We start from the raw sequence: 25,462 nt of genomic DNA on the forward strand, positions 1-25,462 counted from the left end.
TCCGACAGAAGTTCTGGGGGTGAATCCCCGCTACCTCCATCTCCAACCGGTTTGCTGAGAAGCCATCGACAGGAGCTCAGTGAATAATTCTGTTGGGATTACAAAATCACAGGATCATTTAGGTTGGAAGGGACTTCCAGCAGGGGTTTTCTCCCACCTCCAGCTCCAAGCAGGGACAACTTCCAAGCTGCGTTGGGTTGCCCGTGGGCTATCCAGCCAGAGCTTTAGCATCTCTGAGGACAGAAACTCTAGTGCACAATATTAATACAATGGTTATACAATTAATTCTGATTCTCTTCATAGTCATCCTGGTGCAGAGTAGAAAAACAAGAACAAAACACATACTAAATTAAGCTAATACAATCCGTAGACAAATTCAGCCAAGAGCATCATTCTCGAGTTCCCAATTTCAGAAATCAGCTATAATTTGAGAAAGGACTTGGGGTTGTCACGGCTTTGTTGGAATTTACTCTGCCTGATCCCTATTACCTAAAATTTCCACATCACATCCGAGACATCATCTTGGACAGTATAATGTTTCTTTGTGCTTCACTGAGATGTCAGTTTGGGATAGCTTCAAAGTGATCTCCTCCAGTGCTGCAGCCCCCACCCAGGCTGCAAGAACCCCCCTACTTCAAAAGTATTAGACAGCGGTTTGAGCAAAATAAATAGTCGATGTTTTCCAGGATGAAACCAGTTCTGATGACAAGTAAACACTCTACTTTTCAACCGCTGCCAACATATGATTTCAATGTCCAATTTTAAATCAACAAGTACAATCTGAATTTCCAGCAACACAAAACACATGAAGGAATTTTAAGCTGGTATTTTTATGTTCAGTAGTTGCCCATTTCATACAAACTACCAGAAAAATAGACAACGCTACCCAAATCTATCTTTCATTTACTCATCTGTAGAATGGGACTGTAAGCCCATGACTAATTTCAACCCCAAATTTACAATTCAGATGAGAGTCTGGCAAACACACATTTTTCAAAAAGCATGAATCCTACTTTTACACTTCAGTTTAATCATAGATAGGTCCAGTTGGGGAGGGGCAATTAGTTTTTTTCTGGAAGACAGTAACTTCATTCTATGCAATTAATGTTTTAAAAATACTATTATAGGCAACATGTGCAAATGAAGTCTGCAGTTTAGCGATGCTGTCTCGGAGAATGCTTCCTACCTAACCCATTACCACCAAATAAGTTCTGGCAACTTGTTTAATGCAGAACTAGAAGAAAATTGGATTCTTTAACCTGAATTTAACTATTCATAATTAGGTTTTAACTGCAAAATGAGTTAAAGATGAAAACTGCCTAAACCAATTTTAAAATGTAATTTCAAGAATGTATTTACTTATGCCTTTTTCGCTATTCCAGCTGTCCAAAGCTAGAGTTTGCTGGGTCCCTATACCAGAAGCACATCTTGCAGAGCTGTTACCAAGAAATTCCAGGGGATTTCTAGTTATTAACAGGGTCCAGCAGAAAGAAAATCTTATCTGTCGGTTCCCTTTTCGAAGGTTATCTGAAACACAGGAGGAAGAGCTGGGAGTTATTCTGGGAGAGGGATTGAACAGTTCTGGGGAAAATGGAGCCCCCAAAGGCATTCTACTAATTTTTAATTTTTTTTTTTAATATATACATGAGCTATTTAAATAGCTAGACACCTAGCTAGCACCATTTTTAAAAACTGATCCTTCATATGTTCTAATTGCATCAGTAGCTTTTGAGTCATTAGATTACTCTCAACACTGCCAATGGACCATCACTTAGTGGGGCTTATGAAAACAGGATACTTAAGGGAAAATAATGTTTTGCCTACATATTTTGCAATTTTCTACCACTTTAAAAAAAAAAAAAAAGACTCAGACATTTACAAACAGCTGTAGACCACCCAGATAACTGATTCTTTTCCAAGTTCAATAATAGCAAGGATAGATGTATTTCTGGTTTTGGCATATCTGATGCTCCGTACCAGCATTATCTCTTTGTATAACCAGTCTGACTGACCTCCTTCCCCAAGATACTTCTATTGATAATAAGAAAAAAAAATTAAAAATTAACACTGCTAGAGTTACAGAAGGCATTACGACATCCCACAGCTCAGCGTTTTATCGGCAGCAAGAGACTTCGCTGGCCTAAAGCAAAAATGTCGGCACAGCAGCACTCACCTACCATCATCGGCGAAACCTGGCACAGCGTTTTCCTTAGTTGTTCTCATCATTGCCTCCCCAAAAATAAGGAATTTTCAGGCTAAGTCAGGACACACAGTTCAATGGTTTAAGTTACTTAAAATTTTCCTTTTCTTTCCCCAACTTCTCCCAGATTTCTTTCGCTATTTCCTCTCTAGCCAAGAGCAGCAGATGGAAATCTGCTCCACATCCATATGAGATAATGGTCTAATATAAGTGGAAACTATTTCCTTATACTAGAAGAAAACAGCCATCAACAAGACAAATAGGTGGAATTGCTCATTTCTAAGTGTTTCCGGATGAGTAGGAAAAGAAAAAAAAAAAAAAAGGAAAGTTCTGGCTCTCATTGAAATGCATCTGAAAGATATCATTCTACACCCCAGAATCAAACAAACTACCATTAAAAGCCACATGTGCTGTTCCTAAATCGGGAAAATTGCACACTCCCTGTTTTTTTTCTGGATTTCTTGTATGTTTTTCAATAGCAAGAACTGTCTTTAACATGAGGACTCAGAGGACTGAGCATGCTGTCAGTCACCCGTAAATTCTGCTAACAAACAGCACTTCAGATCTTCACTGCCAATAATGAAAGCTTATTTGGGACAGGGAAAAATTGCAAGTGAAGCTGTTTCCAAGGACTTTCTGCTTGGAGTGACATGGTTACATTTTTATGACATAACTTGTCATATCTTAAATATCTGCTCGATTACCCTCTTTTCAGAAGCATCTTATGAGGAGATCTCCACAATTCAATGCTTGTGCACGTGGGCTTTTTGGGTGTGAAGCAGTATAAAATGACTCCATTTTAAAATACTCCATTTCAAAACTACATTTTAATTTTTTTTTTTTTCCTTTCCATGTCTCTGAAAGCCAGGACTCCTGACACGTGGCTGAGTTTCCATCTGCTGAGCCCTGCCTTCGGGATCTGGTGTACCGGAGGCGATCATCACAGCCGGGAGAGGCCACCTGCAGCACTTACACACACAGATCATTTCCTGGGCTGTTTCACTTCTAAGCACCCCGGCTCTGCCTTTGCTCTCTGTTTTTCATCTTTCCAAAGGTCTGATCACTGATCTATGCCTACCTGGAGCAAACAGACCGCGAACGGCTGCGTATTCGTTGTCTCATGGAGGTGACGTGGGAGAAAGACTAACCAGCGTGTGGACTTCATGATGGACAACACAACAAGAAGAAGAGATCCCATGATCAGCTCTCCATCTCACTGGTCTTCAAAGCGTTAGAGAGTCTGTCTGTTTTCTGGTGTCTCTACGTAAGTAGATCCTGCAGCACGTAAGAACAGTCTTTCTTCTGCAATGCCATAAACTGGTTATGGGAAAAGGAACTGCTCAAGGTCTGGCAATATCCAACTGGTTGACATGAGAGGAGATGAACGGTGTCAACCATCACAGCAGAGTTCAGAGAAGCAATTTCTCAGTTCCTTAAGCATTTTTTATTGAAATAGCTACTTCTATTGCATTTAAGAATTGAGGCTACTTCCATCTAATGTCCAAAACAACATAAATAACAAGACCGGCTTTGAAAATACCAATAGTCGTGGCCACTAAGTACCAACAGTCACAATGTCACGGAAGCCAGTGTTTTCAACTACAAATGAGCACGGTGACATGGAAATTTGATGCATTTGTTTACAGGAGGATTTTAAAAGAAGGATAATAGTATGCAAGAGCCTTAAGTCAAAAGGTGAGAAAATTAAAGACAATGACTCTGCCTGTCGTCTACCTGAGGAGATGTAACAGAACCTCCAATGCGAGGAGAAGAGGACAGCAGGGAGGAGAAGGCTCATCAGAAAACAAGATTATGGGAAGCAAACGAGTCAAAACCCAAACCAAGAGCACATAAACAGACAAAATACCACAAACAACCTAGAAAGTGCATATAGCAATCACAAATCTACTCCGCGTGTATTATTTTTCAAGTATAGGAAGATTAGGCATCTCCAGAGAGTTACTAGAAAAATACAAGATGGAAGAAAAAGTAAATACGTACTAAAGTCAATAAAACCAAAGATTGTTCACTTAACAATTCAGGAAGAACTTAGAATGACCTGTCAATAATGTTTACAAAAATACACTATCATACTCAAATCACTCATTACGTAAGAGCAGACGACTTGTACTTATCTCTAATAAGTGTATTAAGGATTATCATGGAATTACCCAATGCCTCATTTCACACGAAGCAAACTGGCTGTAATGGTGCATTGCCCTACCACACTCAGATAAACAGACACCGCACGGGAAGCAAAATAACTCAGACAAAATCCTTCAATTGTGGCTATACAGTAATGACTAGAGTCCATAACTGGAGGGGGGACAATCTCAAAAAGCTATTAATAAAAGCCCTAGCAAGACACTATTAAAAAACTAAAGTTACAGGATAAGAGGAAAAGGCACTGTCATGGATTAGAGAGCAGCTAAGCTGTAGGAAACCTGGTATTAAATATTGGATTTTCAGGCTTCCAAAAGGGTAACAGCAAGGTGCTCCAAGATCCTTTGCAAGGACCAGCAGTATTTCGTGCACGGTGCTAAAACTGGAAAAGAGAGTAAAAGAGATACCGTAATGTTTTCAGAAATGAAATGATTCATAATAGTCATAATTAAGTTGGGAGATTCAGAGAGCCCTCACAGAAATGCAGCCAGTGAAATCATCTGCTGAGAGATGCAAGGTAGTGTGTGTGTATACTGAATAAAATCATATATCCCGCTCGTATATAATGAGGACTTCAGCTATGCAGGAACGACTCGGGTAGCAGCATCTTCCGAAATCTCTGCAAACTGAGCATGCTAGCGTACGCACAACACTGCTGCTCGACTAGACACCCGAATGTCCAAGGTGCTCATGAAAGGTGGATATTTTGGGGCAATCGGTGCAGGACAGTGACGTGCACGGCAGGGAAAATCCCCTTGAAAGCTGGACGACACTGCATCTCATTGCCCTTCCACCCCCTTGCACCTCTGGGTGCAAGCTGCTTTCAAGGTCAAGTATTCAGGCAGCCTCTCAAACACACAGGCAATAATCCTCCTACATAATACTGGGTTGCACTGGCAGCTGACAACAAATATAAAGGGCTCAATTATATTTTTTCTAATCATTTCACAAAAGGTTTATCAAAATATGAAGATATTAAGCAATGGTGACAGAAGAACTGGATGAAGAATATGGAAGGGAGCACAAAGAAGCCAAACATCACCAACCAGAGAAGCTGCGTAATGTACTGACCCCCAAAGCACCCACATTTCCCCCTTCCCTTCTCCCCTACCTCTTCTCCTTTTCCACTTCAAGTGGCTGATGAGATGAATTGGAGGCTAGGAAAAATTTACCCAGGTAAAGAAACAAAGGTTTGCACTGGTTTAAATTCAAAAGAAAAGTACCATGCATGAAAGCAGTGTCTTAAAAAAAGACAATATGAGAAATGAAATTAAACGTCACTATTTACCCCACCATATACTACAGGAACAAGGGATAAGAGAACAAAGTAAAATTCAATTGCAATTTACTCCAAGTTTGCAAAACTCACTACTAAACACTGCGCGCAAAAGCTTAGTGTGATTCAAGAAGAGATTTGAAGTTTAAAATTAATTCACATACACATGCACATGTTTTAAAGGCGAAAAATCTAAAGTATCAGGACTTATAAACATCAAATAAAATGTATTAAAAGGATGTCCTAGAAGCAGGTTTTTCCAAAATTGCTTGCGATGGGGCTTCTTGAATCTTTCATTGAATGCTGCAATTTTTGCATCCACGCAATAAAAATCAAATGGCCAGATAAAGGACTGATTAAAAAAAAAATGCATTAAACACCGCACTTAATTTTTTCAGAAATGAACAGCATTTCTGCATTAAATCTGTCACTGCATAAAACCTGTCGTTGCCTCGAAGAGCTTGGGGAAGAACGGAGGACAGGCAGGGGACCTCCAAGAGCACGTTTGCCCCCTTCAGATGTTCCTGCCCAGTTAGGCTGGGCAGCACCCTAGCCCTAACCAAGAAAAGGCACATTTCTTCCCTTATAATTCTTCTTTCCTGAAGATACTAAGTCTGGAGGTTTTCATAGCCATGGCTTACTCTTCAGCCTGAGATGACAACCCGCCGAGCATATTCAACTTTGGGAGGCAGGAGAACAACGTCAGCCCATACCGAGTATTCCCAAGTATAAATATTGAACATGAGGTGCTTGGGTGTGTTATTTCGAGCGGGTTGCACTACTGGTAAAAAGCTAATATGAGAGGACAGCAGCATTTGAAGCTCCGATTTGGTTCTCATAAAATTGCCTGCAGCTCAGCTCCAGCAAGACACAACCGATTCCTCCAGATGCGAGACACCCTTTCTCAGATGCATTACCTTTACATTTTAATTCCCCCTGCTTTAAATTTATCATCCTGCAGAAACATTTAAGAGCCAGTAAACGCGTTTGTGTCCATTCTGGCATTTGGGTTTTCATTTTGAAAACCACACCTATTTCACAGGTGAGATTGGGAAGAAAAAAAAAAAAAAAAGATGGACACAAAAGATGACGATGATAATGAGAACTGAAGGTTCAGTTACATGTCTGGCTTTCAAAGGAAAAAGCAGAATCAAAGCAGAAAGGAGGAAGAACTCTTTAAAAAATACATATAGTCAAAGGCAGAGCCGCAAGGCATCTTGCAACGCTCTCCTTGCATCGGCAGCGAGATGATAACAAGACAACATATGTGCATGGATAATTTTTTCCTCATTTTACCAACACAGATATTCCTACTATAAATTTATTTAGTTAAATGATCAGGAGAAAAGTAATGATTTTACTGTTGCCCACACTGCTCATGCTATTGCCCATCTACACCTCTCGGTGAGGTATTAAAGGCAGCGCAGCAGAACAGCAACGTCTAAACGATATTTGACTGATAACCTCCTGTGCCCAAGCAATTCTGATTGTTTTTTTAAATCAACATTAGCACCAGCTGATTCCTACATGGCATTCAGCTGGGATCCTGCAGACACAAAACCTCCATACAAAAAAAGTAATTTTTTCCCTTCAAGGTAGCAAAAAGATTGTTTTCCCCCTTAAAGCAAGTTGCATTTCTGTTTGAGGAGAATAATTTAATGCACATCTCCTCTTGTGTAGGAAATATTCTGACTGCACTACAGAGACCCATATTCTGCTGATACACTTTTAGCGTAAAATAACACTCAGGAAAATGAATTTTTAAAAACATCAAAGACAGTAAAATATATCCAGTAACAGTTTTGAATACCTACACCCACTCTGTAATCCCCAGGGATAAACCCAACAAATTCATACGCTTGTTAATTAGCCCTTATTGCCTGCCACATGTAAAAATGAACAGCCTTCCTGCCACCGCGGCAATAATCTGCAGTCAGGACGCGTTTTATCATCGTATCAGCTGCAGCCACCGCCAGCTCTGACAACAACTGAACGGTTTGGCAGAGTGCCTCAAATTACTGCCGACTAAAAGCACTTTAAACCGTCCTGCTGGAGCTTGACATGACAAATAAAGCAATGATTCATAACTGAATTACAGCGAGAAGCTCTGGAAGGCAACGAGCAGGCTTGCTGACGAGAAGAACTCGCCATTCCTCCACGCCGGCAGCTGGGGGAAGGGAGTCCGAGGATGCTCCGGTGACACGCCGGCGTTATCAGTCCTGCCGGAGAGGCTGCTAAATGGAGGGGAGGCATCGAAGGAAGCAAGTGATGGTAAATAAGCTGCAGTGGTCTTCCTATACAACGTCATTACACTCAATTACTTTCCGTAGTCTGTAAGCTTTCTGCCTATAATCCTTTTGAAATCAGCAAGAGAATTGGCTACCGATTCTGAAATCCCACGTTATTTGAACATTAAATGCAAAATATTTAGAATCCTGAAACCAAGTCCACCAGAGCAACCAGTTATCAGCCTATAAATCCCATCAAAACCTTAATGAACTGACAAAAATAATCCTCAAGCAGTACCTGTGAAATAACCCTCACAGCCCATCGACAAACCATTTTATTGTTAACTTGTGATGAATAGCAAATTCTTCAGTTCTTTTCCAGGCATTTTTGCTGAAGAAACCTGACCTGCCCACAGACAAGGCAATAGCATCTTTGCAAATGTAGAGTGCTGCCATGATGGTCTCCAAAATGCCTATTTCAAAGTCCCTTCAGAAACAGGACTGCAGCTTACACTATGGTAATAGATCTGTCTTGTACAGCTTCTGGAGGATAGCGCACTGAAGTTACTTTTATGATCAGCTTTCCTTCCTTGAACAACATCTAAGTCCTTTAAGAAAAGAGAAATAGGATACTGGCCACCCAAAACACTTTCAAAGCCAATGTACAGTTCCTAGATAGAGCTTTGATCTACAGTACTTGGTTTAGGTTCTTATAAAGAAGACTAATTTTAATTAAATATCTTATATAAGCACATGTGTATATCCAATAGTAGCCACCAACATAGGCAAGACTCACAGGGTACCGCTTATCTTCCCTAACTATCTCCATCTAAATTTTTGGTATCTAAGCTACGTTAGTGGTCCAGATGTCCTCCATCATCAACTGGAAGAAACTTCAAAGGCAAATTCACCCCATTTTAACACAACTGTCTATAGCAGGTGGGATGACCATTTGCTGCAGATGTCTGCGTGTCCCCGCGAATTATGAGAGGAGCCTAGACAAGAAACCAGGTGATTCACATTTAGGTGGCTAAAGTTATAAGAAATTAATTCTCCCAAAATCGCCCTAGCCCTCAGACCAAGGCACCATCCACACAATGAATGGTGTTTTTAGAGAGAGAGAAACCTGGACAGAAATATGGCTGATGAGGCCCCACATATATATAGAACAAAACGAAAGTGCGGTTAGTGATGTACAGCCCCGTTATGCTTTTTGAACTTGCAATCTTGACGTTAAGCTGTCTTTTATTTTTAACTAGAAATTACACACTCAGCTGTATACAAGACACAAAACACGTTTCTCCTTGTCCCCAGCTGCGACATCCAGAAAGAATCATAGAATCACAGAATCATTAAGGTTGGAAAAGACCTCTAAGATCATCACGTCCAACCGTCAACCCAACACACCATGCCCACTACACCATGTCCCTAAGGGCCTCATCTACAGACAAGCAAAAGGCACACGCTGCAGTGCCAAGACGGCCTCAAGTTTGTTTGGTTTTCTCCCATTTACATTGTTACTGCCTCCAACTGCAGCCTTTCAACTTCTAATTCACCTATTTACATTTCTTCCTCTCAGAGCAGCATCTCACTTATTTGCAGATTCGAGCCAGCCATGGCCAGCACCTTCACGGATCCAACGTGTAGTTCCTCAGGGAGGTTGATAAACTGGGAAAAGCCTTTCACATCCGCAAGAGAGTGCAGCGGCTGTTCTGGTTGAAGTGGAGACCACTATTTCCACACTTCAACATAAAAAATGGAAAATAAATATACATAAGGAATCCACCTGCAAAATGAGGGAGAACATTGGGCAAAAAGAATTTGTGACAGTATTCTTAAGGCAGCTTTTGCTCTCTACCAATTTGTCTTCAGTTTTCCCATTTTTGTACCTGACCTCCTCTTCATTACATAACTAGACCACATCCAAGGGTAAATAGGATCCTAATGATCTCTCATTAGCTAAACTTCCCAGCAGAACACTGCCAAAGAAAAAAAAGGTCAAAACCTGCCATTAGTAGAAGGAAAATTTCAAAGGACCGGGAGACCAGCAACGTTGTTAGCTTTTCCTACTCAAAATCTGTAGCTTGTAAGGATCCACTCCCCCACTGAAACGCTGTACAACGTGGACCCAAGGAAAGGCTGTTGCATTCAGTAAGCCATTAAAGAAGCATAAAAGGTTAAGAAGAGCTGGCAGCTGTTGTGTAATATCTTGTGACTGAATACAGCATTTGATATGAAAAAAAAAAGATATTTTAAATAACAAACAGTTGGTCCGTACACCACGAGGACCACCAGCCAGAACTCATCACATCTTGTTTCACTGACCCTGCTCCAAAGGGGCACAGACCATCCACTCCCAAATTGTACGTTTCTGTCCCAAATTGTATGCGAGATTTCATCCATCGAGCAATGGTAGATTGGGAAACTTTGGGGACTATTATGTGGGATGAAAAGGAGAAAAAGGGAACCCTCAGCCTTGCATTAACACATGGGAAAAAGCAAATAAAATCTTTCGAACGCCAATGTCTAGACAGTGCCGACGTCTTTGTCTTTGGGAAGAGGGATTAGGACAGAAATCGTTTGATATGAAAGCTAGAAGACACTTTGGGCTAAAGGCCTGGCCCTGTTCCAGAAACTACTTTATTATGAAGGAACTGAAGAAAAGGAGGTCTGTAAGACAGGAGAGTAAGATTTCTGCCTAGCAGTCACAGCAATTAAGCAAGCTGTCTTGATGAAGAGGAAAAAAACATTGGAATAGAACCCAAAGGCTCAAAAGAGCAGGAGAAAGTAATTTTGAGAGTAGGTCAAGACTCCAGAGGGGATTACCTTTCCAGTTTGAGACTCAGCGCTAGAGACATGCTTCGAAAAGCTGACCAGCGAGATTCTGCTGATACCACGGATGACCCCATAACGTCTGCACGCTCAAGCACAAGTCAAGTATTAAAAGTGAATGTTGAAAACCGTGCGAGTTGGGATCAAAATAAGCAGAACTAAAAGGTGCCTTCTCCTTCCTTCCTTCCCCTTATATTAAAAAAATGTATGTTTTCTAAAAAAACAGCTAAATATTTTGTATACCTGGCATTATTAGGTTATTCAACATCTCAGCTTGAAAACAGCAATCTAAGCACAAAGCTCTGGAAGACAGACAGAGTGGACTTCATATAAAGTTTTCAAGAAAGAGGGCCTCTCCTGTATTTGAATCGATTCCACTAAAGCTTGAACTTGTTTTTATTAGGCATCGGTATGATTCCACTCCCTCAATTACTGCACTATCTGAGCAGGTAATAGCCTTAAAATTGAAGGAAGGGCTGCTTACACTTCTTGGAGCTGAAATAGCTAGCGACATTCTCCCAAATAAAATCCCTGCTATGAGACTGCTGGGTAAAAGTGGTCTAATCGAATTCCAGATCGTATAAGAAACTTCAAAGATTCACTTCAAAGTGCTACTTCAGCAAACAAAGTAGTTGAGTCAATTTAATGCTTCTCGTACTGGAAAGAACCACTTCCTTCAAGTGGGGAAGGAAAACAAATGACGGCAAGTCAAAGACCGAAACATTTGTGGTAGCTGTGAATAACCATCCTCAGGCTGCGACCGTAAGGAGATGATGGGCTCACGCTTTCCTGGCTGTACCGGCACACGGTACGATGCCCTGCGCACCAGTGGTCCCAACACACCGGACTTATTTCTAAGGATGTGCTGACTGAGAGTGAAAAACAAAATAGAAGCTCAAAGGCTTTCATTCTTACCCAAAAATCTCTCCACCAAACAACGCAGACGCCGGCAACTCACTGCCCCAAGGACTCAGATGCGTTCGGGGAAGACAGAAGGGCATGCAGCTCTTTCAAGCAAATGGAAATGTTTTTACCTGTCAGAACCTGAGCTTGGGCCCGAAGCATTTTGCTTCTTCTCCACGCAGGAGTATCAACAGCGACTGCACCGGATCAAGGAGCCGCATTCTTTACCCTGCTTCAAGCGCTAATGATGTTATCAACTGCAGCAGGAGAAACAAACTTGGAGCCTAAACAAACTGACAGGTAAGTGAGGGAAGAACCAGCTCTTAAATATCTGTGTGCTGCTAAAGATATTTGTTATTTTAGGTCTGTGTTGCTGTTAGGAACCAAGTTTTGCTAAAAATGCAGTTTAAAGGCAGTTTCCGTATCCCTGAATATGCAGAGGATGTTTACAACTCTATACTCCAAAGTCCTCTACAACCACCATCACCTCTCAAGGTGCATAGTTGGATTCCCAGATGTTTCATTTTCTGTATTTAGCCATTCAAACACATGCATAGCATTTCTTCTAGGGTATAAACGCACTACCAAATTTTTCCAAATGGTTTTAATTCGAATAAATAAGTAAATAAACCCCCACTAAAAACAAAAGCAAGGTAGAGAGAGTTCCCCTCTCTCTACGTTGTCTAAGACCTGTTTCAACAGCTTCCTAATCCTGCCTCCAGTCCTCCCTAATCCCTTCACCACTCTAATTAAACCCATTAAAGACAATTCTGGAAATTCTGTTTCCACTACCCTTTCCTGAAGACAACTGGACAAACTGCCAAGCAGCAGGTCTCAGTTTGGGTTTTTGCAGGAAAGGAAAGAGTAATGCCTATTTTAAGGTTTCTTGGAGAGTGTATTTTGAATAGATATAACACTTCTGAAATGACATGCAACTACCCCACTCCTAACTCTCATAATCTTACCTCATCACTCAAAATATCCTTTTGCCTTTTTCCCTAGAGAAAAAAAGCTTGAGATATATGATGAAATGATGCAATGACACAAAAAACCTCCCAAAGAAAACAGAAAACAAGGAACTCCTTCAACATTGGTTTCCCACGGAGTTGTTTCTCACGTCGATTGACTTTGGTCAAGTGGAAACTCAAAACAAAGCTGCTCCCGTGACAGGGCATTTATCAGATCACTGAAGATTTTCTGGCACCTTGTGTGTGAATACATGTTGCCACTTTACTCACTTACAGAAAGACTTCTTCCTTTAACTTGCAGTATTTTCATGAGACCTAGAAGAATTTAATCATCTCCGAGACTTCTCCTTCCCTTATCAGACTTCCAAAGTTTGCAGAATGGAAATGCTCACACAGAGAGTGTAAGGCATAAGCTCAATTTCTCTAGGATATCAGGTTTTGAAAAGAAATGGTTAAACCCTAATCATTGTTTTAAGTCTAACTCCCGATTCTAAATGAATCTAAAACTAAACTCCCTGCAGAATTGCTCTGCCTTCCCCACCACCTAGGTCTGTAATATATTTGAAGAAATTAGGTTAGCAATGTTTACAAGGCTTATGAAAATAAAAGCATCTTCCTGCCAAGACTCAATCCTAGGACCTCCTTGCTGTTCTTCTGCCCACATCCTACCCGCCCTGCCTGCACAGTCCTCTTCTGACTTACCATGTTCCCCCCATCCCTGTTAAAGACCGGCTTTTCCCCAAACTCAAATAAATGAGACCAAATTCCTAGTTCACCTCTTCTACTCTAGCTTCCCAGGAAAGGGGAAATTTCTCAGGACTGTCCCCATAGCGTACCACATGCCTTGTCTTACCCTAATAATCATGAGCAGACTTAATATCTGAAGCAGAAGCATATGCTTTAAACTCTTTCCGAAAAGCAAATATTGCAGAGATGACAAATTATCATTAATGTCTAACTGAGCAGGCAAGAAGCAATCGTTTTTATTACAAAACTCAGCCTGCCTCATGACAAGTAAGTCTTCAGATATTACTAATTTTCTCTTTTGCCATTATTTGATATCAGAGAAGGAAGGAACCATTAGAAATTGTTTATATTATGAAAGAAAAAGTCCGAGCAAGAGGGAACAATGATGATAATGAGCAAGAGGATGATACTCAGCAGGCAACTGTTAGCAAAAATCCTTCAGGAACAAAGAGTAATTTGGTGGTGAAGCAGCACATGCACCTGCCAGCACTAACACAGGTACGTACTTGGGCAGGCCACGGTTTTTATTTTAATTACCACATCCTCTTCTGAAAATGCTTCTTTTTGCATCCGTCTCTGAGCAAACACAAAAATCCCCCCTAAGCACAAGCGGAAGCTTTAGTACCAGGTCTCATCATTAGTCTCACTGAGAGGTGCAAACCATCGTCCTGCTGCAGAGGACACGGCAATGCAGAGCTTCTGGGGACCCGCATGCATCATCTGTTTTGTCATATTATCTCCATAAAGAACCTGGAAAACCATGACGTAGTACCGGCTACCCAAAATTTGACACTTGATTAAACGTTCAGCAATTTAACGATTTTTAAATTAAAACTTGCCAAAAAAAAAAAAAAAAGAGAAAGACAATCCTAATTTGTCATTTAACAAATAATACAGGTTTATTTATACCTCAATCCTTTATTGGGCCAGGCAGAATGATAATCACAATAATCACAACTCTTTGCAATGGCTTTCTATTTTCATTTCCATTTCCATTCATAAATGGATTCAAGCAAAGACTCTGAACAAGAGGAAGATGATAGAAAATCTCCAAACCTACCCTAGCATTGCCTTACAACTTTGCTAAAATGCCAAAAATCAGAGGTCCCTTTCTACCTTCACTTATTGAAACTTGGTTATTTAAAACAGAAGGGAATTTTCCATAGGGTTGGAAAAAGGCAGCACCTTGACAGCAAAGCGTGGTCATAGCCCGGCAGCTTTCGGCCGTGGGGCCAAAGGCAGCACGTGGACACATTTTGAAGGGTACACCACAGGTTTAGGAGCCGAGCACGAGGGTATCTGGAGAGAGATGACAGCTCTCACTGTGTCCTAACCCAGCAGAAGCTGGGAGGATCTCTGCAGCAGCGACCCGTGATACCCTCTAATAAAGCCATCATTAACATCTACCTGCAGAGAAGGTCTCCAGTTGGTATTGGGTTTCTACTGACATAATTAATGGTGAGAGAAGGGAAAAGCATACGTTATTATGCTTTCAAAGCTGCCAAACCTTGAACTGGCCTACAAAGAACGGCAGACGTCTTCACAGCACAAACATCTTTTAAAATACAAATTACAATAGAAGACATCAGTATGTCACTATACACATATAAAATATTCAGGAAACCAAAGAAGGCTTTTTGTTAAGCCGAGGAGCTTCCGATGTATTGCACCATTCTCCCTCGTCTAAGGATTCAAAATCTTCTGGATCAGCTGGATATTTACATGCTTAAAAAACATTTCTACAGTGGGTCACCGTTAGCAACATCACACGTGCCCACAGCCAACTGTTATAATAAATACATACTATCGTAGAGAGGAAATGAAGGCAGTGTTGGAGGTGCCACACCGGGCAACTGTTGGCTCTTTAATCACAAGCATTAGCAAGTTTGGATGGAAACCCAGCCCAACATTCTTTTCATAGAGCAGGTAATGTGATACATATCTAAGACAGAAGGAAACTTTATACGGACAGAGGGAAATCTTAATTCACAAACAAACCAGAGGCAATTATCAAAATTATACCAGTGGTATTGTTTTCTTGCAGTCAAGCATAATTATGGAAGGTCTATTAAAAAAACAACTTAGCCTACAATTTGCATTTCAATTAATTTTCAAACTTTTGTGTGGAGAATAGATGGGTAGAATTGGGTGCTACAGAAACTACCATATACTGAAATACTCTCATAAATGTTATCATGTAAGAATTCCAAGTATAAAACCCAGGCAATGCTGCAAGGTCTGGATTTTTTTTTCCTATTAGCTTGTACGAAATGGGTGAAGATGTAGTGGAAAACAAAAAACACCAGTACTATCTGCGATGCAGTTTACAAAATTTCTATTACGCTCACGTGCTGTTGAGGTACCGCACAATGGGCAAATCCAAGGCTCTTGAGAATATATCCTTTCCGAGGTTGACCAAGGGTGCCCACAGCTTACAACAAATCCTCTGGATATTGTTACTGCAAATCTAACAATATCAAGTTATCACATCCACATGTTAAAAAGAAGATTTCTCTATTGAAATATATGTAAAGTTCTGGCCAACTGCTTTATAACTTTATTGCTTATAATTGTCCAGGGCTTTTGCTCTTCAAGCCCGATCACTGTATTTCACACTAAACTCTAATTATACAATCTAGCACAAAAAAAAACAGAGATACAGACCTTTTAACAAGCTTAGGCAAAAATCAAAGGCCCACAAAGGGCTAAATCAAAAGCTGGAGCACACCAACTCTATTCTTTGTGCAGTCAACCAAGACTAATTAATGCTTTTAATGTCAGTTTACCCCTTTTGGCACTATAAATCAGAACACGCAGCTTTTATGAGTTAACAAAAGAATCTGTGAAAGGTGTAGCTTATTAACCAAACTCACTAATTCAAATGCACTTAATCAGAAACAGGTATATTTAGCAGCATTGTACTCGACGAGCAGAATTATCTGCAGGCTGTACACCGAGAACATTCATTTATCAATACAAACAAGGCTGGCACACCGGGAAGAGGTGGTAAATTATACATCCGAAAGAAAGGCCATTGCTTCCAGCACGGCTTTTGTGAGAGCAGAAATGTGGAGCAAACGCTGCGGGCAGGCGCTGCAGAAAGGTGTAGGGAACATACTGGATGTTTCCCTACAATCTCGTCTCAGTCACAGAGACTGCAAGAACTGAGCGCGCTATTGCACTTCTTCGGCAGGAATAGAAAATTGGTCCTCAAGTAGATCTCCTACCATCGCCCACTTCCGCAGTTTCTCCGTAGGGTGCTGCACTCGTTTAGATGCATCATTTGAAGAGTTCTCATTAGGGTTTTGCTTCTTCCCCTCGTCAGGAAACACAGATCTCCATTTTTGTGTTGTTTCTGAAATCCATTTTGCTCTCCATGCAGCAGCCGGTTGGGACTTTCACTTTGCAAATCTGCTGGACATCAGTCTGGCGTCTAAGAGAAGCAGCTATCACAGGGCTACAGAAAGATACCCACATGGTAAACCTCAGTCCAAAAAGAAGTCAAGGCCACAAAGCTTTTAAGATACATACATTTTTTTTTTAAGAAGAGATGTAGATATGGCTCACATCCTAGGCTCAGAGAAAGGAAAGAGACCCTAACTGCGTCCTTCTGGCTGAGTAGACAGAGGAAAAGTATTTTGGGGCACTTTCCACATACCTCAGGGCAATATCTACGGCACACTTTGATATGCATATAAATTCATAGATCAAAAGTAGAAAGTCAGTCCAGAGCATCTTGAAAAGTCTGATGTCAGAGATCCTCTCTGCTGATGATGTCCATAAATCTTATTAAAATCTTCCTTTGTTTTTAAATCAGTTTTTGACAGTTGATTTTTTTGCCTTGTTATGGGAAATGTCATCTTCCTAACAATGCCTCACTCCTTATTCCTTTAACAATTACTGTATACCAGCAGTATTGAGCTATAAAGAATCATGAAGCCGTCAATAAAATAATTCCTCTACACCCCAAACTAATCATCGTGGGATGTTCAGGGTGATGTTCCTATCCTGACACTCGATTACAATGCATCCCGGTGGCACAGCATCCATCAGGCACCACAGACAGGCAAAGGACACCGCAGGTTTGACCTGGAGAGCTGCAGTGGATATGGGAGGTGACACAGCCCAGCTTGGGGACCCGCAGTCACATTCACGGGTGTGTGATTCGCTGGTGACTCTGACCGCCGTGAAATACTGAGGCAAAAACATTAAAAGAGGATTTTTTTAAGGGAGTAGACCCGACTAAGAGAAGCATTTGCACGAATGTTACTTAGGATGAAATGCGGGGTCATTTATCTTTATAAATTCGTCACCTTACGCAGGGAAGGAGTTTCCCTATGTGATATGTTACAGCATATTTAGGTACATCACGGGGCGGGGGGGGGTCCTTTCCTTTCATTGTAGTCATGTTCACAAAGGAACAAAAGTCTTCTCGGGAAGTGAAGCAAGGACAGGCAAAGTAATTCCAGATTCTAAAGCCTTCCAAATCCTATGATATTTGTGACTGGCGTGGGAGAGAGGGAAGAAAGGGAATCTGACCAACATCCAACACCGTGTGGGACTTGGAACAGTCTCAGTTGAGGTACGTTTAAGAGAGCCTTGCTGCTCCATGACTCTCAGGCTGTGTGTAAAGACGAAGGAGACACAGCTTAAGAGAAAAAAGAGTACCTACGTTCCCCACTATGGACCGAGAATGTCCACTTTCCTGCTTCTTCCAATATATGGCAAGAGGTTGCTGGGTAAAACCAAAAGCAAGAAGAGCAGAAGAAACACATTGGAGGGTTCTGCTCTCAAGGCAGCCGTTCCCGCTTGCTGCAAGAGCATCCTTAGGAAATGCCCAAGCGTGTCACACACTCAGCAGAGATTCAGTGATGTGGTATGGTGGAAAACATGGGCCCTCTGACCTGCCCTCACAACCAAACCCATACACCCCACAGACAACAGTAAGCTGCTTCTTCCCTCAAGCCCACCATCTGAATCAGAAAACCAGCAACCTCAAGCTAAAAGCCTCAGCCGTCCTCTCGCCAGCTATTAGCTTCAGCTCTCAGGATGTGAGCCTGAAATATCTCCCCAATAAAGAGCTCTGAAGCAATAAGCAATATTCTTGAACCCCAATTTATGCTCATACACTGCTACAGTGTAGATACAGCCACGCTTCTGCCCACATTTTGCAAGTTGTGTGGAGGAGCAGCGAGCTCCTAACTCAGAAGGGTGTTCACGTGTCATGGGCACACGCAAACACACACACTACAAACCCACAACATGTTCAGACTAGATAGAAGGCTACATTTAAAACATTAACAATGTTCTAATATGACGTATTTCCCTCCTCTAAACATGACCCAAAGGAAAGAAGGGAACATAAACGACTGTTCTTAATATCACCATCATTGACTCCACCAGAAACAAGGGAAAAGGATCTCCCTTCACTCATCAAATAATCCCATGTTGTCTCACAGGATCCTGGGACCTACATAGAATCACAGAATGGTTTGGGTTGGAAGGGACCTTTGAAGATCATCTAGTCCAACTCTCTGCCATGGGCAGGGACATCTTCCATTACATCAGGTTGTTCACAGCCCCCTCCAACCCGACCTTGAACACTTCCAATGATGGGGCATCCACAGCTTCTCTGGACAACCTCTTTCAGTGTCACACCACCCTCATCGGAAAACATTTCTTCCCTATGTCCAATCTAAACCTACTCTCCTTCAATTTAAAACCGTTGCCCATTGTCCTGTCACTACAGACCCTGGTGAACACACACATTCATAGAGTCATAGAATCATGGAATGGTTTGGGTTGGAAGGGACCTTAAAGATCATCTAGTTCCAACCCCCCTGCCATGGGCAGGGACACCTTCCACTAGACCAGGTTGCCCAAAGTCCCATCCAACCCGGCCTTCCAGGGATGGGGCATCCACAACTTCTCTGGGCAACTTGTTCCAGTGCCTCACCACCCTCATCATAAAGAATTTCTTCCTGATATCTAATCTAAATCTACCCTCTTTCAGTTTAAAGCCATTACCTCTTGTCCTACCACTACATGCCCTTGTAAAAAGTCCCTCTCCAGCTTTCTTGTAGGCTCCCCTCAGATACTGGAGGGCTGCTATAAGGTTCAAGAGTTTAACTCAATTTCTTCCACCTTTTGATTTCTGAACACTGTTTACCATCATGAATCTAAAAGGGGGAGGTTCAATCCAGGATAAAGACACCCGAAAAGTAAATGTCTGAAGTGACTGGTGGAGATCCCAAGCAGGGCAGTCACAGCCTGGAGAGCTACTCCGATCAGCTTGAAGAAGACAACCAGCAGCTACTCAGCCAAATCTCCCCAGGCTCCATCAATTCCACTCTCGAGATCTCCAGGGACCAGGCTGGGAGCTCAGACACCTACCACACATAAAGCTTAAACTTAAGTTTCTTAATCTGGAGCTGAATTGGACCAGGAGCCCCTTGGACCAGTAGCTCTCTTTCTCATGCAAAGCCGACACTTAACAACATATTCTCATTTGAAAAAACATCTTGTCTTCCAGATCTTCCATCAAGGCCAGTCCCAATTCTCCAGTCTGAGCAAGTCAGCCCCCACCTCTGCCTTCTCTCTACTTCACAACCCATCAAATGCACACCCTTGGCTTTGCCTCTCTTCCTTTTGCAGCCCTGGACCTCTGTTTCAGGTCCAGAAAAAGCAGCATAGCCCCAACTGTGTCTCCTACTATTGCTTCAACTTGGAGATATGTGGGGCAGTGCGCAGAAAAAGGGGACAGGAACAGCATCAAAGTCCCCTTTTTTTCCTTTATCCTTTTTTCTAGCATGATATTCAATAAAAAGGGGAAGAGAGACATGGAAAGGGGCCCATCATTGTTGCTTTAAGACTGGCACAAGCAAGCACGAAGCAAAGCTTTTCTGAAATGCTTGGTACTTTCTGTCACATTCCACCAGACAGGTTGAGTTGCTGAGGGTGGGATGAGGCAGAAACAACAGACTGGTTTTGTCCGTACCCAAAGAGCAGGCATCTTACCAGGGCAGGTTGTTCCCAAAACAAGGATGGAGTGCTTCTGCGTGCTAAAATATCGGGAGGATAAGGGTCACAGCATGCCTAAATGTTCGATCCCAGTGCAGTGCGGTGGATCCAAGAGTAGAGAGCACCCGTCAGCACTGTTGTTGTCTGTCTGCATCTGGTTTTCAGCAAATCTGACTTGAGTGGGAGCAGAACACTCAGTGGTATCCTGACATTTAAAGTTCATGTTACTAGGCAAGCAGCAAAACATATAAAAGAGGGGGGCGGGGAAAAGTCAACCTGTTTTTTCCATACAAGAACAGCTGGATTGGGTCAGACTGACACTTCAGCCACCCCAGTGTCTTCTCTGCAGCAACAACCAAGTGTGAATACCTAGGGGAAAATTTAAGCACAGGGCAGGCATAAAGTGACATTTGCCCAGCATACTTTCCAGCCCGTAACTGTGTGCAGCACAGAGATTTCCTAAAGTGGTATGTTCATATTTAATAGCTAGCTGTATATCATATTATACCACTATTATAACATATAGCCTAGAGGGCTTGACCTGTTCAGGTCTCGTAATGCTAGGCACCATATACAAAAACAAATAGTTAAGGTAGAACCTGCCCCAACCAATTTATAGACCACATTACACTGCAATGTTTACATTTTAAAAAAATGTTTCTAGCTTTCTTTTAGGAAAGGCTGCAACATAAACTATTAGAAAATAATTTGCCTGTATACAGGCAAATGACAGAAATTTATACCAGGAATCATGCCTTTGCCAGCCCACTGATTTTAACCCAGCTAGCGAACACAAGAAGTACTTTTTGCCTTCTTTTATAAATTATTTACTAAGAAGATATTAAGACTAATAAACACTAAAAAAACCCTAACTCTCACAATTATTTATAGGAGCAGCACATACCTACTGTGTGTTCTACTCCAGTCTGCTGATTACCTTAGGTTTATTAACTTTATAAATCAACACAATAAAATACGCTAGACATACAGTGTTGCTGGAGCTTCAATTTATGCATTTCTTGACCCAGAAATTATCTGGTTAGTTTAAAATGTAATGCAATCCTGTACCAAAGTTCATTTAATATAAAGAAGGGTCCAACCCATACCAAACACCAACACTTTTTAATCAACACTTGCAATCTCTGTGGCATCCACCTGTGGAGGGAGTAGGGAAAAAGGTGTTTGGAGGAGTATCTAAACTCAAGCGCTACAATTCGAGGTCACAGGTAAAACATGAATTGATACCTCTTGGATACGAGCTTCCTTCGGATGGAGATAATCCGGAGAGGAGTCTGCCTACGGCTGCAGGGCAGTGAGTCTTCACAGCATTCCACAACTCTGCAGCAGCAACCAACAGAGAGAAAGAGAGAGACCCGTGAGGCAAACCTGTCGGACAGAAAACACGGCTCTTTCTAGCAAAGAGTGGTCTTTATCTCCACCGGGGCAAAAGGAGGAATGGGTAGATGTAAGAAATGCAGTCAGAAAAGGAGGAGCAATGGAGATGCAGGGTAAGAGGAGGAGAGGGAAGGGATATGGGAGCTGGCTACAAGACCAGCAGTCGCAAAAAGACAGCGTGATGTGAATGGTCTGCCACTCACATTTCCTACCTGCTGTCGCTAAACAGAAAGATATGCATATTTAGTGCACCTCTCTTACAAACAAATATCTCAATTTGCCTTCCCCTAAAAATACCAAGGATACATTTTTCCATCACCAGAGGTATAGGGAGAAAGACAGCGGAAATTCAACATTTGCACCTTCAAATCAAGACACGAAATCTTTCCGCAGCTGTAAGCTACAGCTCAGTGACTTTGGGTGGAATACTCACACGGAGTGTCTCGCACAGTCTACATCAACTATGCTTTGCCTACGCTCTGCTGAAGAATTGCATAGAAACTAGAAACAAACAGCATCAGGAGCGCATGAAATCAGAACTAGGATCTTCCCAGCTTTCAAAAGGAAGAAAACAAAGTTCAAGCTTTCATTTAAATACTTGATAACTAGCTATTTGTCAGGACTTGGGACTAAACAGGCCAAACAAAGTTTTACACATTACTCCTACACCCTCCCTTCCCAGCTGACACCAAAGCTCAGAGAACTGAAAACGAAATACCTCAAAATAAAGTACAGCACACAAAAAAAGCTCTCAAGCAGCTCCACATGCTTTATGCATTATACAGAGGAACAGAAAACCTACTGTTCACAAACCAGGACCAGTGCTCCTTATAACAGTTGTTTATTTTAATCAACCCAGTACCAAAAGGTTTACATTAAATATTTTTTCATTGCTTCTAACCACTGATCCAGTATTAGTTTACATTCACTCAAAAAACACTCTCGGGGAGAAAACAGGACGCAGAAAACGTCGAATCCAGTAAAACAACTGAAAGTTTCTTTGGGAGTGCCGATCCATCCCACCTTTCCCTGCAGCATTACACCAAGAGGCCCTTCAAGCCCAGCAAATAAAACAGCATGAAATTGGAAGTGAACGGGGGGGGGGGGGGGGGGGGGTGTAAATCTTCATTTTTACAGAAGTTCGCGGAATCGCCTACTGCAGGAAACCACCACCATATCATCTGAGATGGCATCCTTGGAGAGAAGTCAAAACCCACCTGCTGATGCTCAAACGTCCAGATAATCCCAACGCTGTTGCTACCAAGAGCGTGAGCGCATGCAGGGAAACGGCTCAGTAGTATTTCCACCTGTTGTACAGGTGCTTGACTTTTGTATTTCCACCTTATAATAAGCATATTCATTGCTTGGCATTTAATCCTGGTTTTAGGCTTTTTGACTTGCCTTTATGGTCCCCCAGTTCAAAAACGTAACTCTAAAATATATAAGCAAACATCTTTAGGAGAGAGAGGAAAGCGTAAGTGAATTCCAGCAGAAACGACGACTTGACAAATCTCATCACATCAAGCTCTACAGTGGCAAATTAATCTCTCTTTGAGCACATTCTGTACTCAAAGTAGTCTCAGTGCTTCAGGAGGTACCAAATATAACACAGCCCCATTTTAACTTCCTTCCAGGAATACACACAGTCATTTATCAAGAAGACGTGGGCTGCAGTTTCACTTCGAACAGCTTCAGTAACATTTTGTAAAATTAAACAAATGACTCCTTTTGTGGCAAGAAAGAAGCAGAAAATAATCTGGGTCCAAGCAAATGGTGGAGAAAACCACCTCCCCCAAGTCCTCCTCCACCCGTTAGCAATTTTCTGAAAAGCACGCCTTGCCAGCTACCCCAGGCTCAGCATCAACCATGGGATCAACGATCCTTCTTTCCGCTGCTTTTACATCCCGAATCTCCATGCCTTTGCCATTACTATTTCATTTAGCAGAGCCAGTTTGATAGCGAAATTTGTTTCAAGTCCAAGTTTTGGAACATTTTTACATCTTTACACTTGTACAGCCAAGGAAGTCAATAAGCTCTGCTTAGCAAATACTAAAGGCTCCCCGTACGTGTCCAACACCGCCGCGTGTGCTGAATACGTGAGGGTTTCCAGGCACCACCTCAATTTAGCAGGAGGACAGTACTGCAGCAACCTTGAATGCCGGGGGATTATCAGAAAGTTCACCTTTTTGTTCGTTCTAGCTGCTAAAGAGACAGAGAGAAGTACTGTACCCACCTCCCATTAACCTTGTCGGTGGGATTTTTCTTTAGCTGCAACAACATCAATACCTTCTTGTATTGTGCTGCCACACAGACAGTCAGTAGAATCACCCTTTTGGGGAGGATTTTTTGGTCCTTTTCTGTTTTTTCTTGACCAGAAGTCAAAACGATTAAGTTCATAATAACTGGATGCTGCTACTGCAGCAGGGAGAAGCTATGGTGAGCTGCACAGAGATGGAGGCTATCCATCTGCCTACACACACACATCACTGCACCCTTCACCATTCAAAAACCAGTTGCAAATGGTCAGAATTTAAGAGAAATCATTCAAATGAGTACAAACACAAAAGAAAGCTAGTTTCACGTGGATCTTTCTCTTAACTTCAGTGCATGAGGGAAATAGCACAACATTGGGAAGCTCTGCTGGCACGACGAGCTTCATCAAGAGCATGATCTGGGTCACACTCATCAAGAGTGTGATCTAGATATAAGGAAGAACTGTTTTACAATGAGGGTGGTGAGACACTGGCACAGGTTGCCCAGAGAGGTGGCAGATGCCCCATCCCTGGGAACATTCAAGGTCAGGTTGGACGGGGCTCTGAGCAACCTGATCTAGTGGAAGACGTCCCTGGCCACGGCAGGGAGGTTGGACTAGATGGCCTTCAAAGGTCCCTTCTAACCCAAACTGTTCTACGATCCTATGACTAACCCCACGATGCCACCAAAGCCCTCCCGTACAGTGTGCTGGTGCAGTTCTACCAGCAAACCTTGCTTCTCTGAAACCAGCAGGAGAGAAGCAGCAGCCGGAGAAACCTCAGCTTCTTGCGGAAAGCTGACTAAATCTGCAGAAGTCACCTCCATGCAGGACAGGAGAAGGTAGAAAGGGAAGAGAAAAGCTTGCTTCTCTGTAGATGAACAAAAAAATAAAAAAGCAAGGAAAGGGAATAAACTAATTTTAGTGCTGAAGACCAGCAGGCATACAACATATCTAGGGTGGACATTTAAATTGTAACGCGGCATTTTTAATTACCCATCTAAAAATGCTGGGCAACATGTTAAAAGTCCTTCAGTACCCACCTGAAGAAACTATGTGCCACTCCCTGAAGAGCTAGCTGGAGCTTTCACGTGAAGCATCTAGAAACCAAAAGGAGCAGTTACCCAGCACACAAGTCCCTATCAAGTAAATACTATTACTGCTTCCTTGGGGAAGAGCATTAGGGAAGAAGGGGGGTCTCCTCGTCAGTGTTAATATTCTTTTTTTCCTGGTTCTCTCTAGGTCTAAATCAGGCTTATTGCTCCACCTATTAAAAAAATCAAGAAAGAAAAGGGCGTAGGGAGAAAAGACTTCAAGAATACAGAAAAAACAACCCTGCCGATCCCGAGGTTTCCTCTTCCCACTCCTGCCACCCCAGCAGGCTCAGTTTCAGAGCTGACGGAGGTATCGCCATCATCCCTTGGTACCATGGGAAGCCAAATGCTGATCTCACACCAGCAAGCTCAGGCAAGGCGAACA

At 42.1% G+C, this 25,462-nt stretch overlaps 1 protein-coding gene across 20 annotated transcripts in view; it reads right to left on the reverse strand.

Annotated features, from left to right (window-relative positions):
* Positions 1 to 25,462, reverse strand: part of FAM168A (family with sequence similarity 168 member A) — a 208,890-nt gene that overhangs the window by 131,776 nt on the left and 51,652 nt on the right. For 10 of the 20 annotated variants that reach the window (XM_075140376.1, XM_075140379.1, XM_075140392.1 and 7 more), the window contains one exon: positions 21,583 to 21,675. The exons of 5 other annotated variants lie outside the window; for them this stretch is intronic. In XM_075140376.1, coding sequence (XP_074996477.1) covers positions 21,583 to 21,675 — 93 coding nt within the window. Of the gene's footprint in view, positions 1 to 20,613; positions 20,707 to 21,443; positions 21,493 to 21,582; positions 21,736 to 25,026; positions 25,079 to 25,462 lie in introns of those variants that run through there. 5 more of the 20 variants (XM_075140389.1, XM_075140386.1, XM_075140388.1 and 2 more) reach the window with 5 other exon arrangements.

The sequence above is a fragment of the Calonectris borealis genome, chromosome 1 (assembly GCF_964195595.1).
Source record: "Calonectris borealis chromosome 1, bCalBor7.hap1.2, whole genome shotgun sequence".
Taxonomy (NCBI): domain Eukaryota; kingdom Metazoa; phylum Chordata; class Aves; order Procellariiformes; family Procellariidae; genus Calonectris; species Calonectris borealis.